Raw genomic sequence first — 23,880 nt, 5'->3', positions numbered from 1 at the left:
TAGGTTGGATGAGCTGTTGGCTCGGCTTACTTCTCGGTTGGGGTCGATAGTCAATGCGCTGTGAGCCGAGCTGATCGAGTCCTTGACAATTCTAAACCGGGGTCGAGCAGTTTTGAAGATATTTGGCCAGTGACCTATAACTTTTAATATTGTTTGGCTCGAGCCCGAATACTCAACCTAGACCCTCAACCCAAATTCAGAAGCTCGTGAACAATGTCCTTGACTCCTAGACCTCACGACTACCGAGGATGGCAATCAACTAGTTTTTCAGTATTCAAATACAAACCGGCTATCTTTAATTTTTATATATAGTGTTGTTATAATTAATTAATTAATAAATAATAATAATAATAATAATAATAATAATAAAAGTTGTAGTAGTAGTAGTGTCATTGATAATAATTATACTGTCTATGTAATATTTATGAAGAATGTACTCGAAACTACACACCGGATTTGGCTCGAGTCGACTCGAAACTCGACCCCAATTCGAGTTGAGTTGGAGGAAATTTTCCGAGTCGAGTTCTCGGGTCGAGCTCAATGATGTCTGTTTCTAGTCGAATCGAGTGTCAAAGAAAACTCGCTCGAACTCACTCGTGTCCATCCCTACGAGTAACGCAGTAAGGCATTTTATCAGTTACATTATATGAAAATGTTCATATATCAAGTAAATATTTGTCTTTGCATTTACATAAACCGATTCATAACGTGCAATGATAATAATAATAATAATAATAATAATAATAATAATAATAATAATAATAATAATAATAATAATAATAATAATAATAATAATAATAATAGCGGTAGTAATATTAGTACGGAAAATTGAAGTCATAATTTTTTTCACATTTTTAAAGTTTCGGACCTAAAAGTAACGCGTTAGTAACGCGTTACTTTCGAAGTAAAGTAACAGTTACTTTTTTGGGGCAAGTAACGCGTTACTAACGCGTTACACTTTAAGAGAAAGTAAAGTAACTTGTAACGCGTTACATTTTTACAAGTAACTTACCCAACACTGGTCTAAGGTTACTACATTATGTAAGGGTGGCATATTCAGGAATAATAATAATAATAATAATAATAATAATAATAATAATAATAATAATAATTATTATTATTATTATTATTATTATTATTATTATTATTATTATTATTATTATTATTATTATTATTATTATTATTATTATATGAATGTCTTTGGAGCACCGAAATTGTGTAAGACGAACCATGGTATGTAGAGGTTTAAGATGGGTGGTCATAGGGAAGGAAAACCGGGATTTTTCTCCATCTGGCTCTCTAACGTAAAGATTGTGTGCTGAAGGTAAGAAGCATCATCATTCTACAATAGGTTGCTTTTACGTAGAATATCAGCTACTTCAGTTCCCCTCCTTCGGGCTGCTTACCTCATGTGGTAAATTCAAAACAATTTCAATTTAAAACAAATACATTGTAAAACTTTTCCGTAATTAAATGTGTATAAGGAAAATTAAGCATTTAATAGGGAAATCTGTTATCAAAATGTCCAAGCAAGTAGATAGAATACTATTTAATGATAAACATTGTGAAACTTTATAAAATTCTTGAAATTAGAATTAACATTTACTGGAAAACATTCGTTATGCACCAGCGAGCATATTGTGAGCAGTGAGCATAGGGGAAATAATTACGAAACTGTTTGGAAACAGAAATTAGGGACACTAATGCAAGTGCAACAACGACATTTTTATTTATTTATTTATTTTTGGTATCGTCATGAGTTTTACACATATGTTAGAATTTGTCTCTTTCCCACATAAAAAAGTAAATAAAATAACCATAGTAATAAAAATTACAATTGCACTTCTATGGGGTTCCAACCAGTTACCTGCGGCATACAGACTCGTTGCTTTATCTAACTGAGCTACTTGTTTTCTTACGTGAACTGAACCTGTTCTAGAGTAAAGACGATTTTTCATTATGATCGTGCTACCAATTCGTCCTTTTCCATAGGTAATTTCAACTATTTGCTCTATCTATACGTTAATACTTAGTATAGGTTCATATATTTGGAGTTTGCAGATAATGCACGTAATAAAACATTTTAGAAATGTTTCGTTAAAAGTTTCGTTTGTAGATTTAATCCACATTTCTTTCAATGACATAGATGTCGCTGCTTCGTGTTGAACTGCAGAATTCCCTCGCTTTCTTGAAAATTTCCCACTTTAGCAGAGTTGGTAATGCTCGTGATTTTGGTCGATTTAATGTTTCTTGCTTCTAATTTATTTATTTTAAGCTAATATCTAACACAAATATTAAAAATGTTTTTTTTATTAACGTTTCCTGCTGGTAATACCTTCCGAAATTTCGAACATATAAAGAAAATGAATATATTTCCACAAAAATTCAAAATAAAGAGACGCGTCATTTATTTTGCTCATAGTAGTACCTGGAGAACGTGCCTAGTATGTTCTAGGTATGTTCCCCATGCCGTAAGCGTCAATGAACAACAAAATCACTCCCCCAAAATATGTTAAATCACATATATGCGTAATGTGTTCAGATTAAGGTGAGTTTAAACATCACTTTAAAGAAGTAAAAAATATAGGGCTACCCTAGGGTGGGCGCGAACCAGCCAGCATTGGATTACTAGCCGCGTGCCCGTCCGACTTGGCCACAGAGACAATGAGGAAAATGTCGGTTGTAGTGGGATAAATTGTTGAGGTCTTTTAAATTCGGGTAGTCAGAGTGCTTCTTTAACCGCATATATTCGATGATAGCCGTTTGAGATCAGATAAAAATCTGCTCACCATGTAATTTTATAACAAATTGACGAGTGTCTAGTTAGTTTATTTCATTGTTCTTCCATATTTACTTTCAAATGATCGCCGACAGTTGTCATCTAATAAAGTTGATGCGTTTATTGCTTCTAGTACACAAACGCTTAGAAAAAGAAGCAACCCTGGGAGATGAATTTAGAACACCTAAATGGCGAATGCCTAGCACATCTAGTGCTATTAGGGTATGTGAAGCAATATGTACCTAAAGGACGTACCTAGAACCTGACAGATATATGTCTCAAGTGACGACATTAAAAAATATTGTTAGAGTGCGAAACTGAGACAGGTATATAAATCCTATATTTGTGGTACATAGTTACAAATATTAATTAGGTGTAACAAGTACATAAAACTGTAGGTAGCTGAAGTACATACTTAGCACATGATTATCATATGTGCCAAGTGTCGGGTACCTAAAAGGTAGCTGGGACACCTAAATGGCACATGCCTAGCACATCTTGTGCTGTTAGGGTTATTAGACAATATCAAACTTATAACGATCCAAGTGAATGTGAGAATCTGACACTGCTACAGTGACGAGTTTACAACATAATTTTCTTCTTCATTCTCTAATTGCACTGTTACAATATTATTTTGTTGCAAATTTAGAACTCAAAGAGTGTAATAAGTACAATTTAAGTATATCTAGTCTTTGTTTTAAGTAGGAATATTGCTGTAAACGAAAAATTGAACTTCTGCCCCCACGCTATCACATCCGAATGTTATGATACTTATAACGAGCTTTCCATGCTCATATCAATACCTGCAAGCCTCAAGAGGGGAATCATTTTAAGCATTTGTTGCCGTAATTTTTTTTCATGCATGAAACAACGACTATAATATACCTATATCCTACTTACTTAGCTATTCTAAATCTATTACATTTTATTATCCATAATGAGACCAGATTTTTGGAACACTTTATATATACCTTTTACTATTTAATTACTAGCAGTACTATATAGGTATTTATGCATTTTAATCTAAATACGGAGATTCATATTGATTTCAATAGAAAATTCTTTTTCTTTAGATCTCACATCACCCACCGGGCATAGCCCAATATTGTGAAAGTATTAAAGAATGGAAATGTTTACAGGACATAGCAGTCACTTCTAAATTTCGAGCAAATAATTTACGAGTTATCCCTCATGGTAGAATTTATCTTACATTTAATTCAGGTATGTGAAAAAGATTTGTTAACTACGAGTAAATTTCTTTTATTATAAATTGTGGTTGCTTCTATTTCGGTAGATCAAAAAATAGAATTCGTCGTAGTAAGACCTGAGAAACAAACTGTGGAAACGATGTAGCCTATTTAAAGAGTAAAATCGATATATCGAAAAACTCGAAAAGGAAGTAACATTAAAAAATGGAGCTCATTGAATAGTGTGACGTCATTTTAATGAAGAGGTTGAACTCACTGATTAAATTTAACTAGGCTTTTAAACGTCTTACTATTCCGCAGTTGTTTAATTTTAATATTATTTTGTAATAATAATAATATGTATCAATAATTTTAATTAATAATAACACTATTTTAGGGTGACCAGATTCTGACAAGCGAAAAGCAGGACACAATAGTATATGATAGTTTACTGCGTCAACAACTCCAACTGTTTTGATGAATGACGAAGTGGTTTATTTTAATGAAAGTACAGTGAAACTACGTGTTGGGCTAAAGATTTTTAAAATCGATTTTTGGAACGTGGTATTATTTTAAGGAATGAAAGAAAATTTAGACCGGCGCTTAACTTGGTTAGGATCACTGTCATCAGTTGAAAAAGAAACTTTTCCTACCTTACCGATACCTTAACAAGCTGCTCTCAGTAAAAACAATGTATTGTAAAACAACGGTTTGTTGATTGCTCTTCATCCCCAATCTTTTGAAGAATGTTAAAAAATACAGCGATTCATCAATGAGGAAAGAGTGCCTGTGATTCAAATTGTTGTGAATAAAGAATGAAATATTATGATATTGCAAATAAGTTAACTCAGGACATTTCGCAGAATATTTTAAAAAATAAGAATATTTCTCGATTTTCTAGGTGTCTTCACAACACGCAGGACAGACAGCTCTTTGAAAAACAGCACTGTACTGCGAAAATCAGTACGTCTGTTCAAGGGCGAAGATTTCTCTATAAATTTGGGGGGCTCATTCAGATGCGGAAGGTATATATATGAAGATTTTAAGACAAATTGCACTCAAATTATGCCAAATATTGTATATTTATAAATGCAATAGGGGGCCCGAGTCCCCTCGGTCCCCCAGGATCGTCGCCCTTGCGTCTGGTCACCCTACTCTATTTTTATTCAGGAATGTATTTGACTTAACAAAATAAATAGAAGAAGTCAACTTGTAAAAATTAATATTTAAGTAAATATATTTTAGTTAATGCTGTTCTTTAAATTTTACATTACATTTATTCTATTAGATAACTCACAGGCCACACTAGTAAGATTAGAAACTTGAAATTTAAACAGAATACTCCTCTACTCCTCTTGTCACGAAAGAAAGAGATAGTTTCTTTAACGTACCTTACGGATGTAAATGGAAGTTCAAGTGTCCTTCTGAGTACTGAATATTTCACGAATCTCTGAATTAGGAGAACTCCGCATATAAACTCTTCATTAAAAATAAAGGAATAATTGTTTCAGTGTGTTCGAAAATTCTACTCCTAAGGAGGAAAGAGGGACATATTTTATAACAGTTAAATTTTCCTTTGTTTATTGAAAGAGTGACAAACATGTGGATTCGTCTAAGTTTGAGTTATATATCGGAAATCGGAATTTATCTAGGTAGACTTGAAAATGATTAAATACGCTTTCCTTTACTAACCCTTTTGCTGTAGAATTAAATTTTCGCGTGGTTCTTGGAAAAGGGCCAATTAAGCAGCCAAATAATGAAATGTTCATATTTTCGTGAAATGTGGTTTAAAGACATCAAAATATCTATTAGGAATACATAAATAGTATAAACGGCTGAACATGTCAAAAATGCAGCTGACTGTCGCTAATTGGCAAACACAACACAACACATCAGAATAATACAGTGTTGCCACAGTCCTAGCTCTGGAGTGGGCTGAAAAATAGTAGACCTACCAAATTGAAACAAAAAGGGCTGAATTCATTATTTTGTACTTGTGTAATACATGGCTCTAGAACACGAAACTAAAAGAGGTAAAGTTCTCCTCTAGAACACTCCCAATCCGTCTTCCAAGAGTGCAAATAAAGAAAGTACTCTTTTTAAACATTATTTTTAAAAACATCCAAATAGGAGGACCCCGAACAACGTGGAAGTAGATGAAACTCTTCTTGCACGTAGAAAGTGTAACAGAGGCCGCAAATTATAAGGGAAAACGTCACTAGTAACCAACTTAGTTCGGTAAGCCGGCAAATACGCCACGTATTTTTTTTTTTTTTTTCGTGCTATCAGGGGTAAAAGCGGATTTGAAAATGTAGGGAGAAGCATAATATCACGCCGTCCCCAGTGCCTATATTTGTGCATTGTATTTTTTTAGGAAGTGAGAGGACGCCATAGATATTTTCTGGAAGTGTTGTAACGGGTCCTCCTGCGTTCGCCTTCACTTTTACTTCTGCGTGCTTATTATCGTTTTGGCATAGAATCTTTGCAACGATACACAAATTATAGATTTAGTTGAGCACACGCTGGTCTTCTTCAGAATGTTCAACACTTGATTTAATGCGTACCGGTATGTGTTTCTTTTTTCTTTCTTTCTTTTTAAGATTTCAAGCTAAAATTTCCACCACACTGCTTCTTTCTCGTCTCCTTCATGCGCGGCACGGATGCGCCCATCTAGCGTCATTTGTTTCCCGGTATAATTCGAATGACTAATTTTACACACAAAGTTCGTAGCGTTATTGCGGTGCAACGTCAGAGAATAAATGTTCAACAAAATTTTTTAAGTCCGACGCACAGTATAAGTAAAATGAAATGTAGGAAGTCTTATTGACATTTGAAAATGTGACAAGTATTTGCTAAATACTGCTGAATTGGGTAGAATTGTACCAACTTTTTCACAAAAGGGGCTGAAAATGCCAGCGTGGTACCAACGGGCCGATGAATGACAAAAAGAGCTGAATTTGGTGCAATTGTACCAAGTGTGGCAACGCTGATACTATGCTTTCGTATTCATTCGTGCTTAACTGCAAAGTTCCAAGATAGCGCCGTCAGTTGGCAGCACAATGCAACGCATTATCACTACGGCATATTCCGTATACAATGAGCGAATGAAATCGACTATCGCAGCAAAGTACAGTAAAAGCTCCTTATTCGCGTTTTCACTATTTGCGGATTAAAAAAATGCGACCCAATTCCTATATTCGCGGCTAAAGATTTCTTTATTCGTGGATCTAATCAGTATGTACATACATAATAATAAAAAGGATTCCAATAGGTATCCAACCCAATATCCTTTGTAAACGCCGTCAAATGGACTAATAAAATGTAAAATAGACCCTATTACAACTTTGCCTAAAGTATGTTGTTAAATGATATCGCCCCTGTATTGGTTCGGACTTTGACATAAGCCGCCTTCGCCGCGATCGGTGTTTTTGAGAATGTAAACAAACAGAATGAAAGCAACCTTATTATTCAATGAATAAAGTATATTTTTAAATGCTGCCACATTATTAGACGTTCCGTCCTTTGGTAAGAGCCGCTTTACGTGTTTTATTGTTTCGTCTTTCCATTCGTTACAAAAATTGTGATCGAGTAACACGTCTTTACCGCTGTCTTCCTAATTTATACAGTAATGTCAACTTAAAAAAAAAAAAAAAATGAGAAACGAGTTTCGACACGAAAAAATCTGTTACCTCTGAAAGTGAAAATAGAAATGCACCTATTATTACCTCTATTAGGTTCATCGTTTACACCTTGGAGAGTCGTTTGCATCCATATCACGCTCATTCAATGTCAACGAATCAACTGTACGATCGATAAAAAAATCCGAAGATAAAATAAGGTCGTCTGTAGCTTCAACTTCATTATCAGCGAAAATTGTTCGTGATCCAGCAATAGAAAAAATGGAAGTGACGTTGTCATTATGGATCGAAGACCGCAACCAAAAAAGGGTGCCTCTGAGTGATCCAATGGTCCGGGAGAAGGCAAAGCGTCTTTACGCTCATTTTAAAGAACCTGATGGTAATTGTAGTGGTGAATGTACAGATGGAGGATTTCAAGCATCGGAAGGTTGGTTCAATAAATTTAAGGTGAGACAATCATTGCATAACATTAAAATCGTTGGAGAAGCTGCATCTGAAGACACTGCTGCAGCAGAACGATATCCAGAAGAATTTGCAAACTTAGTAGCTGATGGAGGATACAAACCTGAGCAAGTATTTAATGCAGACGAAACCTGCACTGTTTTGGAGAGAATGCCAAACAAAACATTCATTTCTAAAAGCGAAAAGTCTGCTCCTGGATTTAAGGCAGCAGAGGATAGAGTTACACTGCTGCTATGTTCTAATGCATCTGGAGATTGTGTCATTAAACTACTGATGCTTTACAGATCGTTGAATCCTCAGGCTTTAAAAAATCATAAGGACGACCTGCCAGTGTTTTGGCGTGCTAATAAGAAAGCGTGGGTTACAAGCGCTATTTTTTGTGACTGGTTCCGGAATTGTTTTGTTTCTGAAGTTGAAACTTATTTTAAAAAACAGAATTTAGACTTTAAAGCAGTTCTAGTTTTGGACAATGCACCAGGTCATCCTCGCGAACTTGAAACTATGCATTCAAATATAAAAGTGACATTTTTACCCCCCAACACGACGGCTTTGCTTCAACCTATGGACCAAGGAATAATCCAGGCCTTTAAGCTCTATTACATTAGATTAACCTTCAAAATCGTATTGGATAATATGGAATGTAATCCTGATATGAATGTTATGGAATTCTGGAAGAAATTTGACATAGCAAAATGCATCGTAAACATGAAAGCATCATTGGAAGAACTGAAGCCACACACATTGAAGTCATGCTGGAAAAAACTGTGGCCTGCTCTGACTGCGGAAAATTACGAAGAATGTGTGCAAATTCAAACTTTGACTGCAAACATAGCCGAAATTGCGAATGGAATAGGACGAGATGAGTTCGAACAGATAGAATCAAGTGACATTCAGGAATTGCTTGAATCACAAGATGAAGATTTGACTGAAACCGACTTGGAGGAAATGTTAAATTCACAGCCCATTGAAGAAGAGCCTTCAACAAGCACTGGAAACGTGACATTTAATTTGAAAAATCTTAGTGAAGGTTTAAGAATGGCAAATGAGCTTTGTGATTTCTTTATGAAAATTGATCCGTCTATGGAACGAAATCTTATTTTTAAGAGGCAAATTGCTAATGCCACTGCTGAATATCAGTCTGAATTGAAGGAGCTTTTAAAAATGCCAAGCAAGAAAAAATTACAAAATTCTTCAAACCATTGCCTAAGCCTGAAGATAATAATTAATCAATATGGTCAAAAACTTCAATTACAGTAAATTGATTTTTATATATGTATTTGTTTTTTATTTTGTCACCTAGGAACGTATCCCCTATAATCCCATATAAATTACCATTCCGTATTCACGGTTTCTGTATTCGCGGCATATTTTTGGAACATATACCACGCGAATAAAGAGCTTTTACTGTATAAACAAAAAAAGACGTTGTGGGCTAAAGTCGATTTTAACAACGAAAGGCAAAAAATCTCAGGTCGACTTTCGCAGCGAGAGTTAGAAATAAAGGAATACTGTATGTGTTTAATCATTTTCAAAAATTTCACTCCCAAGAAGGGGAAAGGGACCATTTATACTTTTGAAATTTTCCTTTCTTTATTGAGTAAGTATTGAATGTGAAGACTAGCGTCCTTTAAAATGTAAAATTTGGTATGTGGACTCTTAATAACAAATTAGAAAATATGAGTTTTAGTATTTTCGAAAGTACCACTTCTAAGGGGAAAAGAGCCCATTTTTATATTTTTTCTTTGTTTGTAGGAAATTATTACACTTGGAAGAAGGGAGAACTTACAATTAACAACATAATTGTTGGAAGTTTAAACTTGGAATATGTAGAGGACATGAATATAATTAATCATAAAACCAATGATAAGTGTAATATAAAATTTGTACCACAGTCAATGTTTGGGAGAGTTCAAAGACGTGTAAGTTCTTTACAAAACTTAGTGTAAGATAGTGATTTTATGTCCTGCTAGTTAATCAATAAGTTCGAAGAAATGACGGACGTTCATAAATAAAAATGTCGTTATTTTAGATTTACATATCATCTATGTACGAATTTCATGGACATACTAATATACTTAATGTCTGATACGAGGGAGCAATTGAAATGTAATGACTGTAATCTATTTTAGGCAAATTTGACAGAATATGTCTAGCTAAAAGTGTTTTGTAACAAGTTATCTCTGATCCACATAAATGTATTTTAAAGTAGTTTGCATCTTGCTTATTCTCAGTTAAGGCTTTTAACTAAACTTTCCCTTCCCCACCCGCCCAGATTAAAAAAAGAATAATGAATAACTTAATGTCAAAGGAGAACAAGAAATATAGAAAGTGAGACAGATAATATTTAATAACAAAAATGTAGAAAGTGGCCAGGTAGTATCTAATAACAAAAATGTAGAAAGTAAACCAGGTAGTATCTAATAACAAAATTGTAGAGTGAGCCAGGTAATATCTAATAACAAAAATGTAGAAAGTGAGCCAGGTAATATCTAATAAATGTAGAAAGTGAACCAGGTAGTATCTAATAGCAAAAATGTGGAAAGTAAACCAGGTAGTATCCAATAACAAAAATGTTGAAAGTGAGTCAGGTAATATCTAATAACAAAAATGTAGAAAGTGAACCAGGTAATATCTAATAAAAATGTATAAAGTGAACCAGATAGTATCTGGAAAATACTATTACATGAATTGAAGAACTTTAGTATAATGTATAAATTTGGATGTCTATCAATTATGACTTAGTGAACTGTGCAGCCAAATTTCTGCACTATATGAGATGGCTCACTTCCTTTATTTTAATACTTTTCGTCGCCTTGAAGTTACAAGTGTAATTACTAAAATTTAGAAAAGAAGGCAGGTGAACTTAGCGAAAAGCCTTGAGAAAGCAATGCTATTAAACTATTCAAAATAAAAGCTTAAATATTACTTTCACATTAATTCTGGAAGCTCTCTTTGTTAATACGTCTTTTACTTGTCTTTCCGCTTTTTGTTAAGGAAAGTATTGAAGTTTTGGACATTTTGTAATGAACTCCTGGAACATTACAAAAAGATTATTGGGTGTTGAAATATATTATTTACTGTGATAATATTTCTTTCCACAAACGTAAATAAACGTGTACTTTGTTTCAAACTTTTCAATCGTCCTTCAAATTTTGATCAATGTTATGCCATTTTTCTACTTTTTACAATGTTCATAGTCATATCAGGGATAAAGGTGGAGAAAAGGTAGGGAAACGCACAACGTCACTACGTCCCCCTTGCCTATATTTACCCATTGTAATTATGTAAGGAAGTGGAGGACGCCATAGATATTTTATGAAAGTGGGAGGATGACGTCTTCCCGCATTCCTCTTACCTTTTATCCCTGAGTCATATGATTCAAAGTTAAGTGGAAGTTAATGGAATTTTGTCAAGATTACACCATAGCTGCGGTTGACCATTTTATTGGCAAATGAAAGAGAAAAAATACTTCCTGAACATGCGCCCAGTACGTTTTTTATAAAGTGGCTCTTTATGATAAGACATTTAATGATTCTAGTGAAAGTATTGGAGAAAACTAAACAAAATTAGTTTTTCATGCTGTATCAAGATATATTTGCGGAGTAATGCCAGAGGTAAGATGTATGATTCTTGCATTCCTTGCAGATTCTTGGGCAAGTAATGAATAGTCAAGGCGAAGTTAAAGTGTTGCTTCAAGGCTTCTGGAACTCAAAATTGGAGGCAGGAAAAGTGACTTCTCGTTCTGACAAACCAGTGGCAGAGCGTTATCAAGTTCTTTGGGAGAGAAAACCATTACGGTAAGTGTATTGCACACTACGGTCCAAAAGTCGTGTCGCCCCTTCCCCTTGTGTTCCAGATTATTTAGTGATTCAGAACATCAGTATTTGCATTATCATTGTCGTGGCACACTCCGCATCAAAAAAAAAAAAAAAAAAGCGACAGCTAACGTCGTGCAGCTAGGCCACCCAATGTATACCCACTTATCCCATAGTCGTGTCTGGTAAAGAGACCCCCTCTCTCTCCTCCTTTCTTCTCTCCCATACTAAAATTAGCTAACAACATGAACGCAATTCTAATTTCAAACTACACATGAATTAGTATCGATGAAATGAAATAACAAAACCGAGACGAAACAAGATTCATAAGTTGATTTAGGGAGAAACTAAAACACACAATGAAAAATTGAAACCAACAGAAGTTCAGAAATGAGGCAGAGAGAGAGAGAGAGAGAGAGAGAGAGAGAGAGACAGAAAGAGAGAGAAAATCCCGGCTGAGATAATTTTAGCTAGAGGGGAAAATTGTGGAACAAGATACATAAACTCATTCTCCTTATCTGGAACAAGGAGGAATTACCACAAGAGTGGAAAGAATAAAACATTGTTCCAATTCACAAGAAAGGCCCTTGTTCCAAAGGAATTGTACTAACTATCGAGGCATTTCTCTTGTGTTAATATTCTATAAAATCCTCTGAAACATTTTATTAGCCAGATTGATCCCATACGCGGAAGAAATCGTTGGAGATAATCAGTGTGTATTTTGACGAAATTAATCAGCTATGGACTAGATATTTATCATTTGACAAATACTCGAAAAGAAATGGGAATAGAATACCCCGGTACATCAATTATTTATTTATTTTAGAAAGGCTTATGATTCTATTAGAAGATAAATATTATACTACATTCTTGCAGAATTTGGAATACCGAAAAAGCTAGTTAGATAAATTAAGATATGTTTAAACGAATCCCAAAGTAAACTCCGAGTAGGAACATTCTTGTCCACGAGCTTCCTCGTCGAGAATGGTTTGAAACAAGATGAGTTATCGACTTATTATTCAACTTTATTTTGGAGTACGATATAAGGAAAATTAAAGATTTTGCAGGGTCTAGAGCTGAATGGCATTCATCAAGTTATGGCATATACTGATTATGTAAATCTGATAGGAGATGATAGGAGAACAATAGAAAGAAATGCAGAGACGTCATTAAATGCTTGCAGGTTGAGAAGTAAGTGCAGAAAAAACTAAATACATGGAAGTTGACTGAGATCGTAATACTGCAAATTATGGATGCGTCAAAGTATCAAATAATATTTTCGATAAAATGCATACTTTCAAATATCTAGGATCAATATTAACAGACCAAAATCACATCCACGAGGATATTAAATGTCGACTGACAGCACGAAATTCGTGTTATTATTCAGTTCAAAATCTTTTGTCGTCGCGAATTCTGTCGCGGAATTTGAAGCTCAAAATGCATAGAACAATAATCATGCCTATTGTTGTGTATGGTTGCTTACTTTAAGGGAAGAACGCAAACTGAAAGTATTTGAGAATAAAATCCTGGGACGAATATTGGGACCCAAGAAGAACGGGGATCGGGAATGGCGGAAACTTTGTAACGAGAAACTGCATAATTTACATCCTTTACCAAACATTATTAGAGTCATGACAGCTAGGAGGCTCAGGTGGGCAGGTCATGTAGCAAAAGTGAAAGAAAGTAGGAACACTTTCCAAATTTGATGGGAAATCCAATCAGAAAACGTCCATTAGGAAGACCTAGACGGAGGTGGAAGAACAATATTAAGATGAATCTCGCTGAAATAGGAATACAAAGTAGAAACTAGATTCAGTTGAGTAAGGACAGAAGTCATTGGTGAGGTTTTACGAACACGGCATTGAACCTCTGGGCTCTACGAGCCATAGATTTAGTTAGTTCTTTTACAGTAAAACATATTTTGTGAAATATAATGATAATTTAGAAGGTTTATGTTTTGCCTGTATGTACATAGATAAAACAGATAGGGATGCGCACGAGTCGAGTCGAGTCGAGATTTAAGCCTGTCTCGACTCGACTCGAGAAAATGTTGTCTCGACTCGTGTCTCGACTCGAAAATATGTTTCTGTCTCGACTCGACAGTTTCTGTCTCGACTCGATTCGAATTCGAGTCAAGACGTCTCGAAATTCGAGTCGAGACAAAATATACGAGTTAAAATATACGCACACATCAGCCAGAACATTATGACTACCTACCTAATTGTCACTATGTCCACCTTTGGCACGGATAACAATGGTGACGCATCTTGGCATGACGCAATGATCCTTGCTGGGTCGTTGAAGAGAGTTGCCACCACATGTGTACATACAGGTTACCTAATTCCCGTAAATTCCGAGGAGGGGACGATGCGCTCTGACGTCACGTTCAATCACATCCCAGAGGTGTTCGATTGGGTTTAGATCCGGCGAGTTGGAGGCCAACACATCACTTGGAACTCGCCCCTGTGTTCCTCGAACCACTCTATCACACTCCTGGTCTTGTGACATGGTGCATTATCTTGTCGAAAAATGCCACTAATGTTGGGAAACATGGTCGTCATAAAGGGGTGTACGTAGTCTGCAAGCAGTGTGCTTGGCCGTCATGGTGCTTTACTCGAGCTCCACTAGACACATGGATGCATAAGCGTAATCTTGGCTCATTGGTTGGGGGTAGGGCAAAACATTCGTGCACAAACACACACACACACACACACACACACACACACATATATATATATATATATATATATATATATATATATATATATATATATATATATATATATATATATAATTTGTCGACCCACTTCTGGATGAAGTTCTCTCCAATTCTTTGTCACACTATCTATTTTCGGCAGTCCGTTTGCACGTTACTCCACACTGCTTCCTAATTTTGTCACACCATAATGTATTACAACGTTTTCTGGATCGTTTTTGTTCCCTTAGGATCCAGTCAAAGATTGCTTTTGTCCACCTATCGTCAGTTCTTCTTGCAATATGACCAGCTCCCTGACACTTGAGTCCTTTTATTTTCGAGATGATATCGGTGACTCCTGTCATCTTCCTGATCCATGTATTTCTTTTTCTATCTCTCCGGGTTATTCCAAGCATACATCTCTCCATGCTTATTTGAGTTGTATATGCTCTCTCCCTATGGAAGTTTAAGAAAGAGCATTATACATTAACAACTAATCACAAAAAGTTGTGAGTTCAAGCAGGCGTAGATTTTAATTCCTACTTAAGATTGGAAGCAGCAACATATTTCAAATTATTACCTTTGGTATAAAAACAATCGATTATAAATTTTGAATTTGTGGTGGCAAGCTACATGGCATGAGCGTGAACTGCGATTCTTCTTTTCTTTCATTATTAAAAGACAGCAAGTTTTACTTTTTGACTGTAAGATTCACAAACTGCAATTAGAAGTATATAATATACATTGCTCACTTGTGCATGTGTAAACTTCTCTTTGTTTCGACAAAAATATATTCACAAATTTCCACTTGGGCAGGTAGTCTCGGCCTTAAATTGTCACTTTTTGAAACCAACCACACATTTGCTTCTAATGTTTTAACCAAATATTTAGCACCGTAGTTTCGAGAAACCCTCTCTGATTTTGGATCATCACTGTGTAGCTGGAGTGTGGGAATGATATAAATACTACTCACGCAGATATCCAGCCTAACTTTACGTCAGTTTTTGCGGATGAGACCTAAAATTAAACCTTTGTCTCTGTTCTAAAAATTGTTTTAGTCAATAGCCGGATCGCCTTTCCCTAGAATAATTTCGCGGAACACAATGACGCAGAACGAAAAGTTCTAGATTAGTTCTTTATCGTGCTTTAATAGGATATTAATCTGCTTAAAATATGACAACAATAAACTGAAAAGATACAAATTTGGAGCGAGACAAGTACAGCACAGGAACTGAATTCGGACACCATACTGACTTACTGGAACGCAGAACTGGGCGTTCCGGCCCATTTCAAGCCCCGCTTAGCCAATCTTTCCCTGATCTTTGCCCAATCTACCGCGGTGATTTTAGCAGACATTTGTCCGCAAGTAGGGGATAAATGTATGTTCTAGCGCACTTTCACCCCCACCCCTCAATAACATAGCACACCCCTGCTTCCAAATATCTTCTAATCTACCCCCTAATAATTTTTAACACTTTTTATCCCCCAAATAACTTCTATCACATCTCAAATAACTTCTATCTTACTCATAATAACTTCTAATGCATTCAATTACTAAATCTAGTTACAAAAATCGCTAAATCTGGTTATAAAAAATCACTAAATCAAGTTACAAAAACAAAAAATCACTAAATCTAGTTATAAAAATCACTAAATTTAGTAAAATAAAATTACAAAACACTTTTATGATTTTACCATAAAAGTTAACTAAATTCTACATAATTACATAATAGTTACAAATTAGTATATTGATAGTTACAAGTTTGGATACTGATAATGGAATCTTCTGCTATCCTCGTTCTCTATAGGAAACAATGACTTCTTAAACTCTGTCCACTGATCATAATTCAAGCTGAATAGACAGCCGTTAATATCAAAAACAACTTGAACTTCGGTTTGCACATTTTTTACAATTACATTGAAATTATTAGTAAGTATAAATTTCTTTTGAGGATCCATTCTATTCACTCCATTTTTTTACTTCTGACGACATATTTTTGATCATTTTTATTATTTTTGGATTCACATACAGAACTCAACAGTTGGATAATTATCTTTTAAACCAGTGTATTTGATTTTTATTCCATCTTTAACGATCTCATCAATCATTTTATCTGTTAAGTGTTTTGTAAATCTAGGTGGAAGAAATACCTTAAACTCTTCACATTCAACTAAAACACTCTTTCCAAACTTAGTTTTAATCTTTTCCATTTTCACAATCTTATATTCTGTATTTAATTCTAATTCTCTTAATCCAATAACCTGTTTTTGTTCAAGACTTCCAAGTTTATTTAAAAGTTCAATATGACTCGCCATCGTATTTATTATATTAAAACTTTTTAAAAATCAGTTTCTAATAGCCTCGAATTTCATTAAGTATGTCATTGATTCTGTTAACAATATCTCTTACATTTTCATCTGTTAATTCACCATTCATGAGCTTAATTACATAAAGCTCATCTTTAAACAGCCGAATTCGATTCACCATATTTTTATAATATTCTTTCTTTGAAGCTATATTAAACCGTGTTGATAGGCCAGTGATAACAGCAGAAGCCGAAGCAAATGCAGTTGTAATAATTGAATACACTGTAACAGGAATAAATACATTGATGAACCCTGTAGAAGCTGATAATAGAATTGATAACGTAATAAGAGTAATATAAACACATTTTATTCTCTTGAACTTCCTTTTGTTTTTCATTAATAACTTCTCAAGATTTAATATAGTATCTTCAATTAACACAATTAAATTCTCACGTGGAATGTTATCTGGAATAGTCATTTTATTAAATAAGTTTTTATGATATTGTCATAAAAAACACTTACAAACTAAACAAATCTAATAAACATATAATTGATTTATATCTTCTCAATTATTTTTTCTTTCTCAACATCATACTCTAAATTTTTCTTACCAATCATAACAACATAGCAAATTGTTTTATCTGATACATCGCTTTCAAAATTAACAGTCAGTTTCAAATTAGTTCTATCACTTACAGTTACTGATTTATGCTTGCTTGTGTTAATTACGAACATTGGTCTATTTTCTAAAAACTCTTTAGGATAATAAAACATCTCAGTATTTCCAATTGTAGCTCGCTTATATACCGTATACATTTCATAAACTTTCAAATACTTATGTTTTGCAAAATCTAAGTTTAAGGATTCTAATGGGAAAGATTCATTTCTAGAATTACGAAAATGGATATTCTGAACTTTACAATGATCAAAATAGCTTGAATCTCTTTCTTGATTATCATTTCTATCAGTTTGGAAAAAGGCAATTACAAAATTAGGCATATCAAATTCACTTGAGTTAAATTGTGTGGTTAAATCGAATTCTAAATATTTACCACTAACTGATTTCTGTAAACATTGATACGTGTTGAATGAAATAGGAATTTTACCTTCTTTTAACATATTTGATCTTAACAAGGTGGCATAGTTAGGTTCATAATTAACAATAGGCATTCTTAACTCCATATTTGTAATCTTAATTTTACCTGGATGCGGTTGATCATTCTCATAGGTTCCATCCTGCTTTTTTGTTTTCCAAATAGCAAATGCATTATCATCAGAACCACTTCTTTTAAATGTATATTTCAATCCTCCTTTCCACATAATATCTTTAAAATCTGAACAAAATCCTGGCAAAAGTCTTAGCAAAAACACTATTTCTTCATCTGTTCTTGCCCACGTAATTCCTTCCCATCCACATTCATCATAGTGATTCGCCTCTGGTTTTGAAATCGTACATGTGTTTACAGCTGTTGAAGTTAAACCAGGATAATCAATAATATCCAATATCTGTCCATGCTTACTAACTTGAATTTGAGAAAACAAATGTGGGAAGAAATTATTAATAAGTCTAATATTTTGACCAGTAGTATATTCTCCATCACCATCTCTACCTCTAATTTCAAAAGTTACATACATATCAGCATAATAAGGATGTATGAAGCCATCACCCACGTCAATATCAAATTGAATAGACCTGTTTGGCTTATTTAAATTCTCGATTGTTTTTTGATTAGGTTTAAAGGATTGTAATTCATATGATTCTATCTTATCCATATTTATTATTAAAAAATATTTGTAATCGTTATATGAATTAAACCCATAAAAACTTAAATATAACTTCTCCAAATATCCTTATTCCTATTCAACTGACTAATAATTTCTGAAAAACTATACCCATCTGTAAACATTTTTAACACTATAATGCATAAATGTCCACAAATTATCTCGTTAAAATGTTGTATACGGCTGCTATTGTACTCTATATTATGACCAAGATATTTTACGAGTGTTTTTGGCGGATTACCTCCAAATGAATCAAACACATACTTTCTATTTCCTTTTTTCCAATAACAAATCCAATGCGTTCCTATATTTTTAGACGTATCAAAATTAACAATACCACACTCATTCTTCCTTGGTTGTTTAGGCAATTCATCACTCATAAATACACCTCTAAAGTTTCTTATCTTAAGTTTTTTAACAAGTTGTATTAGGTCTAAATTACTTAAAGGTTTAATTTCTTCTTTTTCTTTACTGTTTTGGAGTTTACGTTTTTTGAAACCTTGTTTTTCTTCCATTGCTAAGTTATGTCGCTTTTGTTCCTCTAATTCCATTTTATTCTTTTTTGCATCATCTACAGTCTTAGCAATAGCAGCCGCACCTCCAGCAACAGAACCTAGAGCACCTATTAAAGCTAAAATCGTTGGAATAGTAAATATAAAACCACCATAATGAACTTTATTATCATTTGCCTTCATTTCTTTGTTTATTTTCTTAAGTTGTGGTATAGAAAGAGATAGAGACATACACTGTCCTTTACTTTGTTTTGCTTCCTTTTGTTTGAGTTGTTTGTTAGTTAAAATGTGATCTATATTTAATTGTTTAAGTTCCTGATTAGGAATCGTAAATGTAAAACCTTTTAACTGCATATTTATTATATAATTAAAAGCTTTTTATGAAAAATTTCCATAAAAAGTACATATAAACCTAAATCTAAAAAATACTTATAAACCTAAATCTAAAAAATACTTATAAACCAAATCTTACTTTCATTACTTATAAACCTAAACCAAATCTTACTTTTGTATTCATCACTAAAGCAGTTCCAAGAGCAGGTAGTTTTTCAGTTATTAAATTAGCATCTTTATCAAAAACTCTTTCCCAAGCTTTATTTTCTAATTCCTTATCTGCAATATGTCTTGATTCTGTATCTTTATTATCCCTATAGTATATATCATGTTCTTTACAAGCCTCATCTAATTTGTTAATATCTTCATCACCTCTTTCTAATCTTTCTTGAAGTTTTGTACCCGGACCACAATATTGAAATCCTGGAATATGCAACTCAAATGGAAGTTTATTAATCAAATCATTTACTAATCCTTTTCCATACTTTTCACTATTCCAAAATTTTGGTGGCAGCGTATTCAAAATCTTTATCAAATAACCTATACCTTTTGGATCATTAGGTATAAATTGTGCAAGTTTAGAATTAATCATATCCATAATACCTACTTTCTCATTATAAAAGTTATCATTTCCAGATTTTTCTTCCCCATCAATAACAATCAAGCGATCAATCAGTTTTCTCACATCATCCATCCATATGTATTCTTTTGATAATTCGTTATATACCTTTATTCCTTCTCCAGATTTTTGTGTCTATTTTGAAGGTGTTGTTGGTTTTATATATTCATCCCAAATAGGTTTGATAATTTCTTTATATTTTTTACCTTTACTAGATTTTTGTTTTCTTGTATTCGGATCATTATTATGAAATGCAACACTAGAATCAAGTACTATTTGTTTATATTTTGCTAGATCATCATCATTATAATTTGTTGGATTATGTTTTGTCAATAATTCCCATAAACCTTCTGTTCCTGTATAATGTCGATTATTAATAACTAAATCATCACCATGAATTTTAACTTCCGCATTTCCTATCATATGTACAATTTTCCCATCTTCATCATATGGCTGTATTCCAAAACTTTTATCATCTCTAGTTGCATAATATCTTGAGGCAATATTACCAAAATGAGTTGTTGCTAAAGATTCTATTCCTTCTACTTTATTTTTAATTCGTTTTTTCATGTGTTTTATTTCTTCTGTTATAGGCGTATCACTTTCATTTATAGAACTATCATACATAGGCGGTGTTTCTAATAAGCTTGAATCCACTCTCGCACTTTTATGTACAACTGGAACTAACTCTTGAATTAGATTTTTATTTTCTTCTGCTACTTTTGATATATCTTGCCCTAAATCTTTAATTGCATCAATAACAGGCTGATCTTGTTCTTTAAATTTTTCATACTTACTTCGATTACTTTGTTTAATTTCCTTAAATCTTTTAATAAGTTCTTCTTTTAACTTAATATACTTCTTAGCTTTATTAACATCCATTTATTATATAAAGAAAAAATAAAAACATAACATAACATAACATAACATAACATAACAACATAACATAACATAACATAACATAACATAACATAACATAACATAACATAACATATACGTTCACCTGCATTCATATACGTTTAGTTTACACTTTTAGAAATTCTTTAATTTTATTTCTATATTTACCATTATTCACCTTCCTAGTCATATCTATTGTTAAGAAACCATGTTCTTCACTCCAACACTTGCTACATAATGATTGTAATTTTTCAAACGAGATATCAGATGCAACAAATTCATCATATATATGTTTTAAATTTACATTGTCCTGTCTAAATATACAAAGAAAGTTTAAGTTGTCCCTAATTAATTGTTTTGGCACTTTAGAATATGTTTGTCCAAGATAGAAACAGTTCAAACCCTTATGACGACCTCGAGTAAAATATTCTCTAACGTGGTTTTGTTCTTCTAATATGAAATCATCAAATACTACAACAGAATAGTCCTCACATTCATCTAATGGAATAATCTCTTCATTGTTTCCTTTTATTATTGCTATTGTGTCTTTAATATTACGTTCTATATCTCGAAAAAGTTGTATTAAGTGTTGGTATTTAGGTTGATTTAAACTTTTAGAATATATATAAACATTTGCATATTTTAACCATTTAGGTGCCAACAAAAAATTATCAATCATTAACGTCGTTTTACCACATCCACTAGACCCAACTATTAAACATCTTATATCATCAGGTAACAACTCACCATTCCTCTTTCTCTTCGCTGTTTCTTCTGTTAACCTTACTTTAATATCCCAATTATCCATATTAGTTATTTATTATATAATAAATGAAAGTATTTAATTTAAATGGTTATTCATCTGTATTAAACATGTCTTTGCACTACCCATTTGAAAACGATTTAGAAGTAGCTGTTGCAGGATTTTACACAACATACTTAACACCAAACATTACAGAAAAGAACAACAAATTAACATTTTGCAGTGAAGAACCTGAAGTTACAAGACAAGCCATAGTTCAACCTGGTCAATATAGTTTAAAAGAATTAGAAGAATATATTAAATCAAACCTTCCATTCTACACTGATGAATTCAAAGATACTTCTGAAATTACGGAAGACAGGAAAAGAAATAGAGTTAAAATATTTAGTGAGGTTTGTGATATAACCTTAGATACCATTAATACTGTATTAGGTTTTAGTGAGAAAAAGTTAACTAATAATATAGAACATGTTGGAGATAAGCCACCAAAGTTTCACCCATTTGATACTATAAATATTCATTGTGATTTAGCAGAAGGTATGATTTTAAAACACAATGACACAACACATAACGAAACAGACTTAATTGCAACATTTAGAACAAATGCAGAGTTTAGAGAACCAATTATATATGAACCTAATGAAAAGATATTTTTCCCAATACATCACAATAAATTTAATAACTTGAAAGTTTCAATTAAAGATGAGAATGGTGATTTGATTGATTTTGGGGGAGCTCGTATAACTGTTTTACTTGCTGTTAAATAATTTGAATTGTTATACAATAAATATGGACATCTTTGGTAATACTAAAAGGAGGACTACAAAGCTCAATCATGTAAGTGAAGTTTTTACATCAAATATAACATGGGTTGATTTCAAAAACAAAAGACTTGTTAATGTAAGTGATGCAATTGACCAACATGATGTAGTAACTTTACAACAGCTAGATTTAATAAATAGTAATGTTAATAGTCAATTGGAAGGTGATAGAAACAAATTTGAAGATGTATTAAAAACATTACAAGACACATATATAAAGAAAGAAGATTTTCAAAAGGTTAGGATGGATACTACTAAATTGATTATGCAGAAGGAAACTATACTCTTAATATGTCGATTGAGAGCTAAAAATGTTAAGGAACCAATCTTTAGAATATTTAATCTCTCTAATGGTTACAAATTTCTCTATAATGGGAAGATAATGCATATGGAATTAAGTTTGGATAAATACTTTTTAGAGATATATTTAGGTGATACTTTGATTGAAAATTTACCTGTAAACATTAAAAAGGGTGATATAATTACATTTCAAGCAAATAAGAATTCAGCTATGGAAGAAGGGCAACCATTGCAAGTTATTATGTATATAGAAAGAGAGCTTAAATGATTTTCTATAAAATAAATTGGATGTATTGTGTTAAGTGTAAGAAATCAACGGATACAGAGAAAGATACCATTAGAATAGAACAAAGAATGGAAGATATGTTAAGAAAGGTATATGTGTTGTATGTGATACTAATAAATCCCAATTCATTAAAAAGCTCGATTGACTATATGAAGGTGAAGGTATTAGAGAAGATATTATAGAAGAAATTCATAAACCATCTAGAAAAAATTATCCTAGGTTAAGTGTTATTGTTAAAGGTATAGATGATTTATGGCAAGCAGATCTTGTGGAAATGGATAGTGGTGTGTTAAAAGGTGTTTCAAAATTAAATAAAGGGTATAAGTATTTGCTAACGATTATAGATGTGTTTTCAAAATATGCGTTTGCTGTTCCTGTTAAAGATAAGAGTGGTAAGAATGTTACAGAAGCATTTGAATCAGTGTTAAAAGTAAGAAAACCTAGTAACTTACAAACTGATGAAGGTAAAGAGTTTTACAATAAAGAATTTGAAGATTTGATGAGAAAAAACAATATCAATCATTACTCAACATATAGTGGTAAAAAAGCTTCTGTTCAAAGATTTAACAAAACACTTAAACAAAATATGTGGAAAAAATTTACTGTTCAAGCTAATTATAAGTAGTTAAAAATATTACAAGGTTTGTTTGATGAATATAATAACAAAGTACATAGAACAAT

At 32.9% G+C, this 23,880-nt stretch overlaps 1 protein-coding gene across 2 annotated transcripts in view; it reads left to right on the top strand.

Annotated features, from left to right (window-relative positions):
* The window catches only part of LOC145693093 (oxysterol-binding protein 1-like), a 327,552-nt gene that overhangs the window by 211,588 nt on the left and 92,084 nt on the right, over positions 1-23,880 (top strand). For both annotated transcript variants that reach the window (XM_081768782.1, XM_081768781.1), the window contains 3 exons: positions 3,853-4,000; positions 9,819-9,985; positions 11,712-11,863. In XM_081768782.1, coding sequence (XP_081624908.1) covers positions 3,853-4,000; positions 9,819-9,985; positions 11,712-11,863 — 467 coding nt within the window. The remainder of the gene's footprint in view (positions 1-3,852; positions 4,001-9,818; positions 9,986-11,711; positions 11,864-23,880) is intronic.

This window comes from Thermobia domestica, chromosome 8 (genome assembly GCF_964235325.1).
Source record: "Thermobia domestica chromosome 8, izTheDome1.hap1.1, whole genome shotgun sequence".
Classification (NCBI taxonomy): Eukaryota; Metazoa; Arthropoda; class Insecta; order Zygentoma; family Lepismatidae; genus Thermobia; species Thermobia domestica.
The sequence above is the reverse complement of the archived record's forward strand: the minus strand, read 5'-3'. Positions and strand labels throughout refer to the sequence as shown.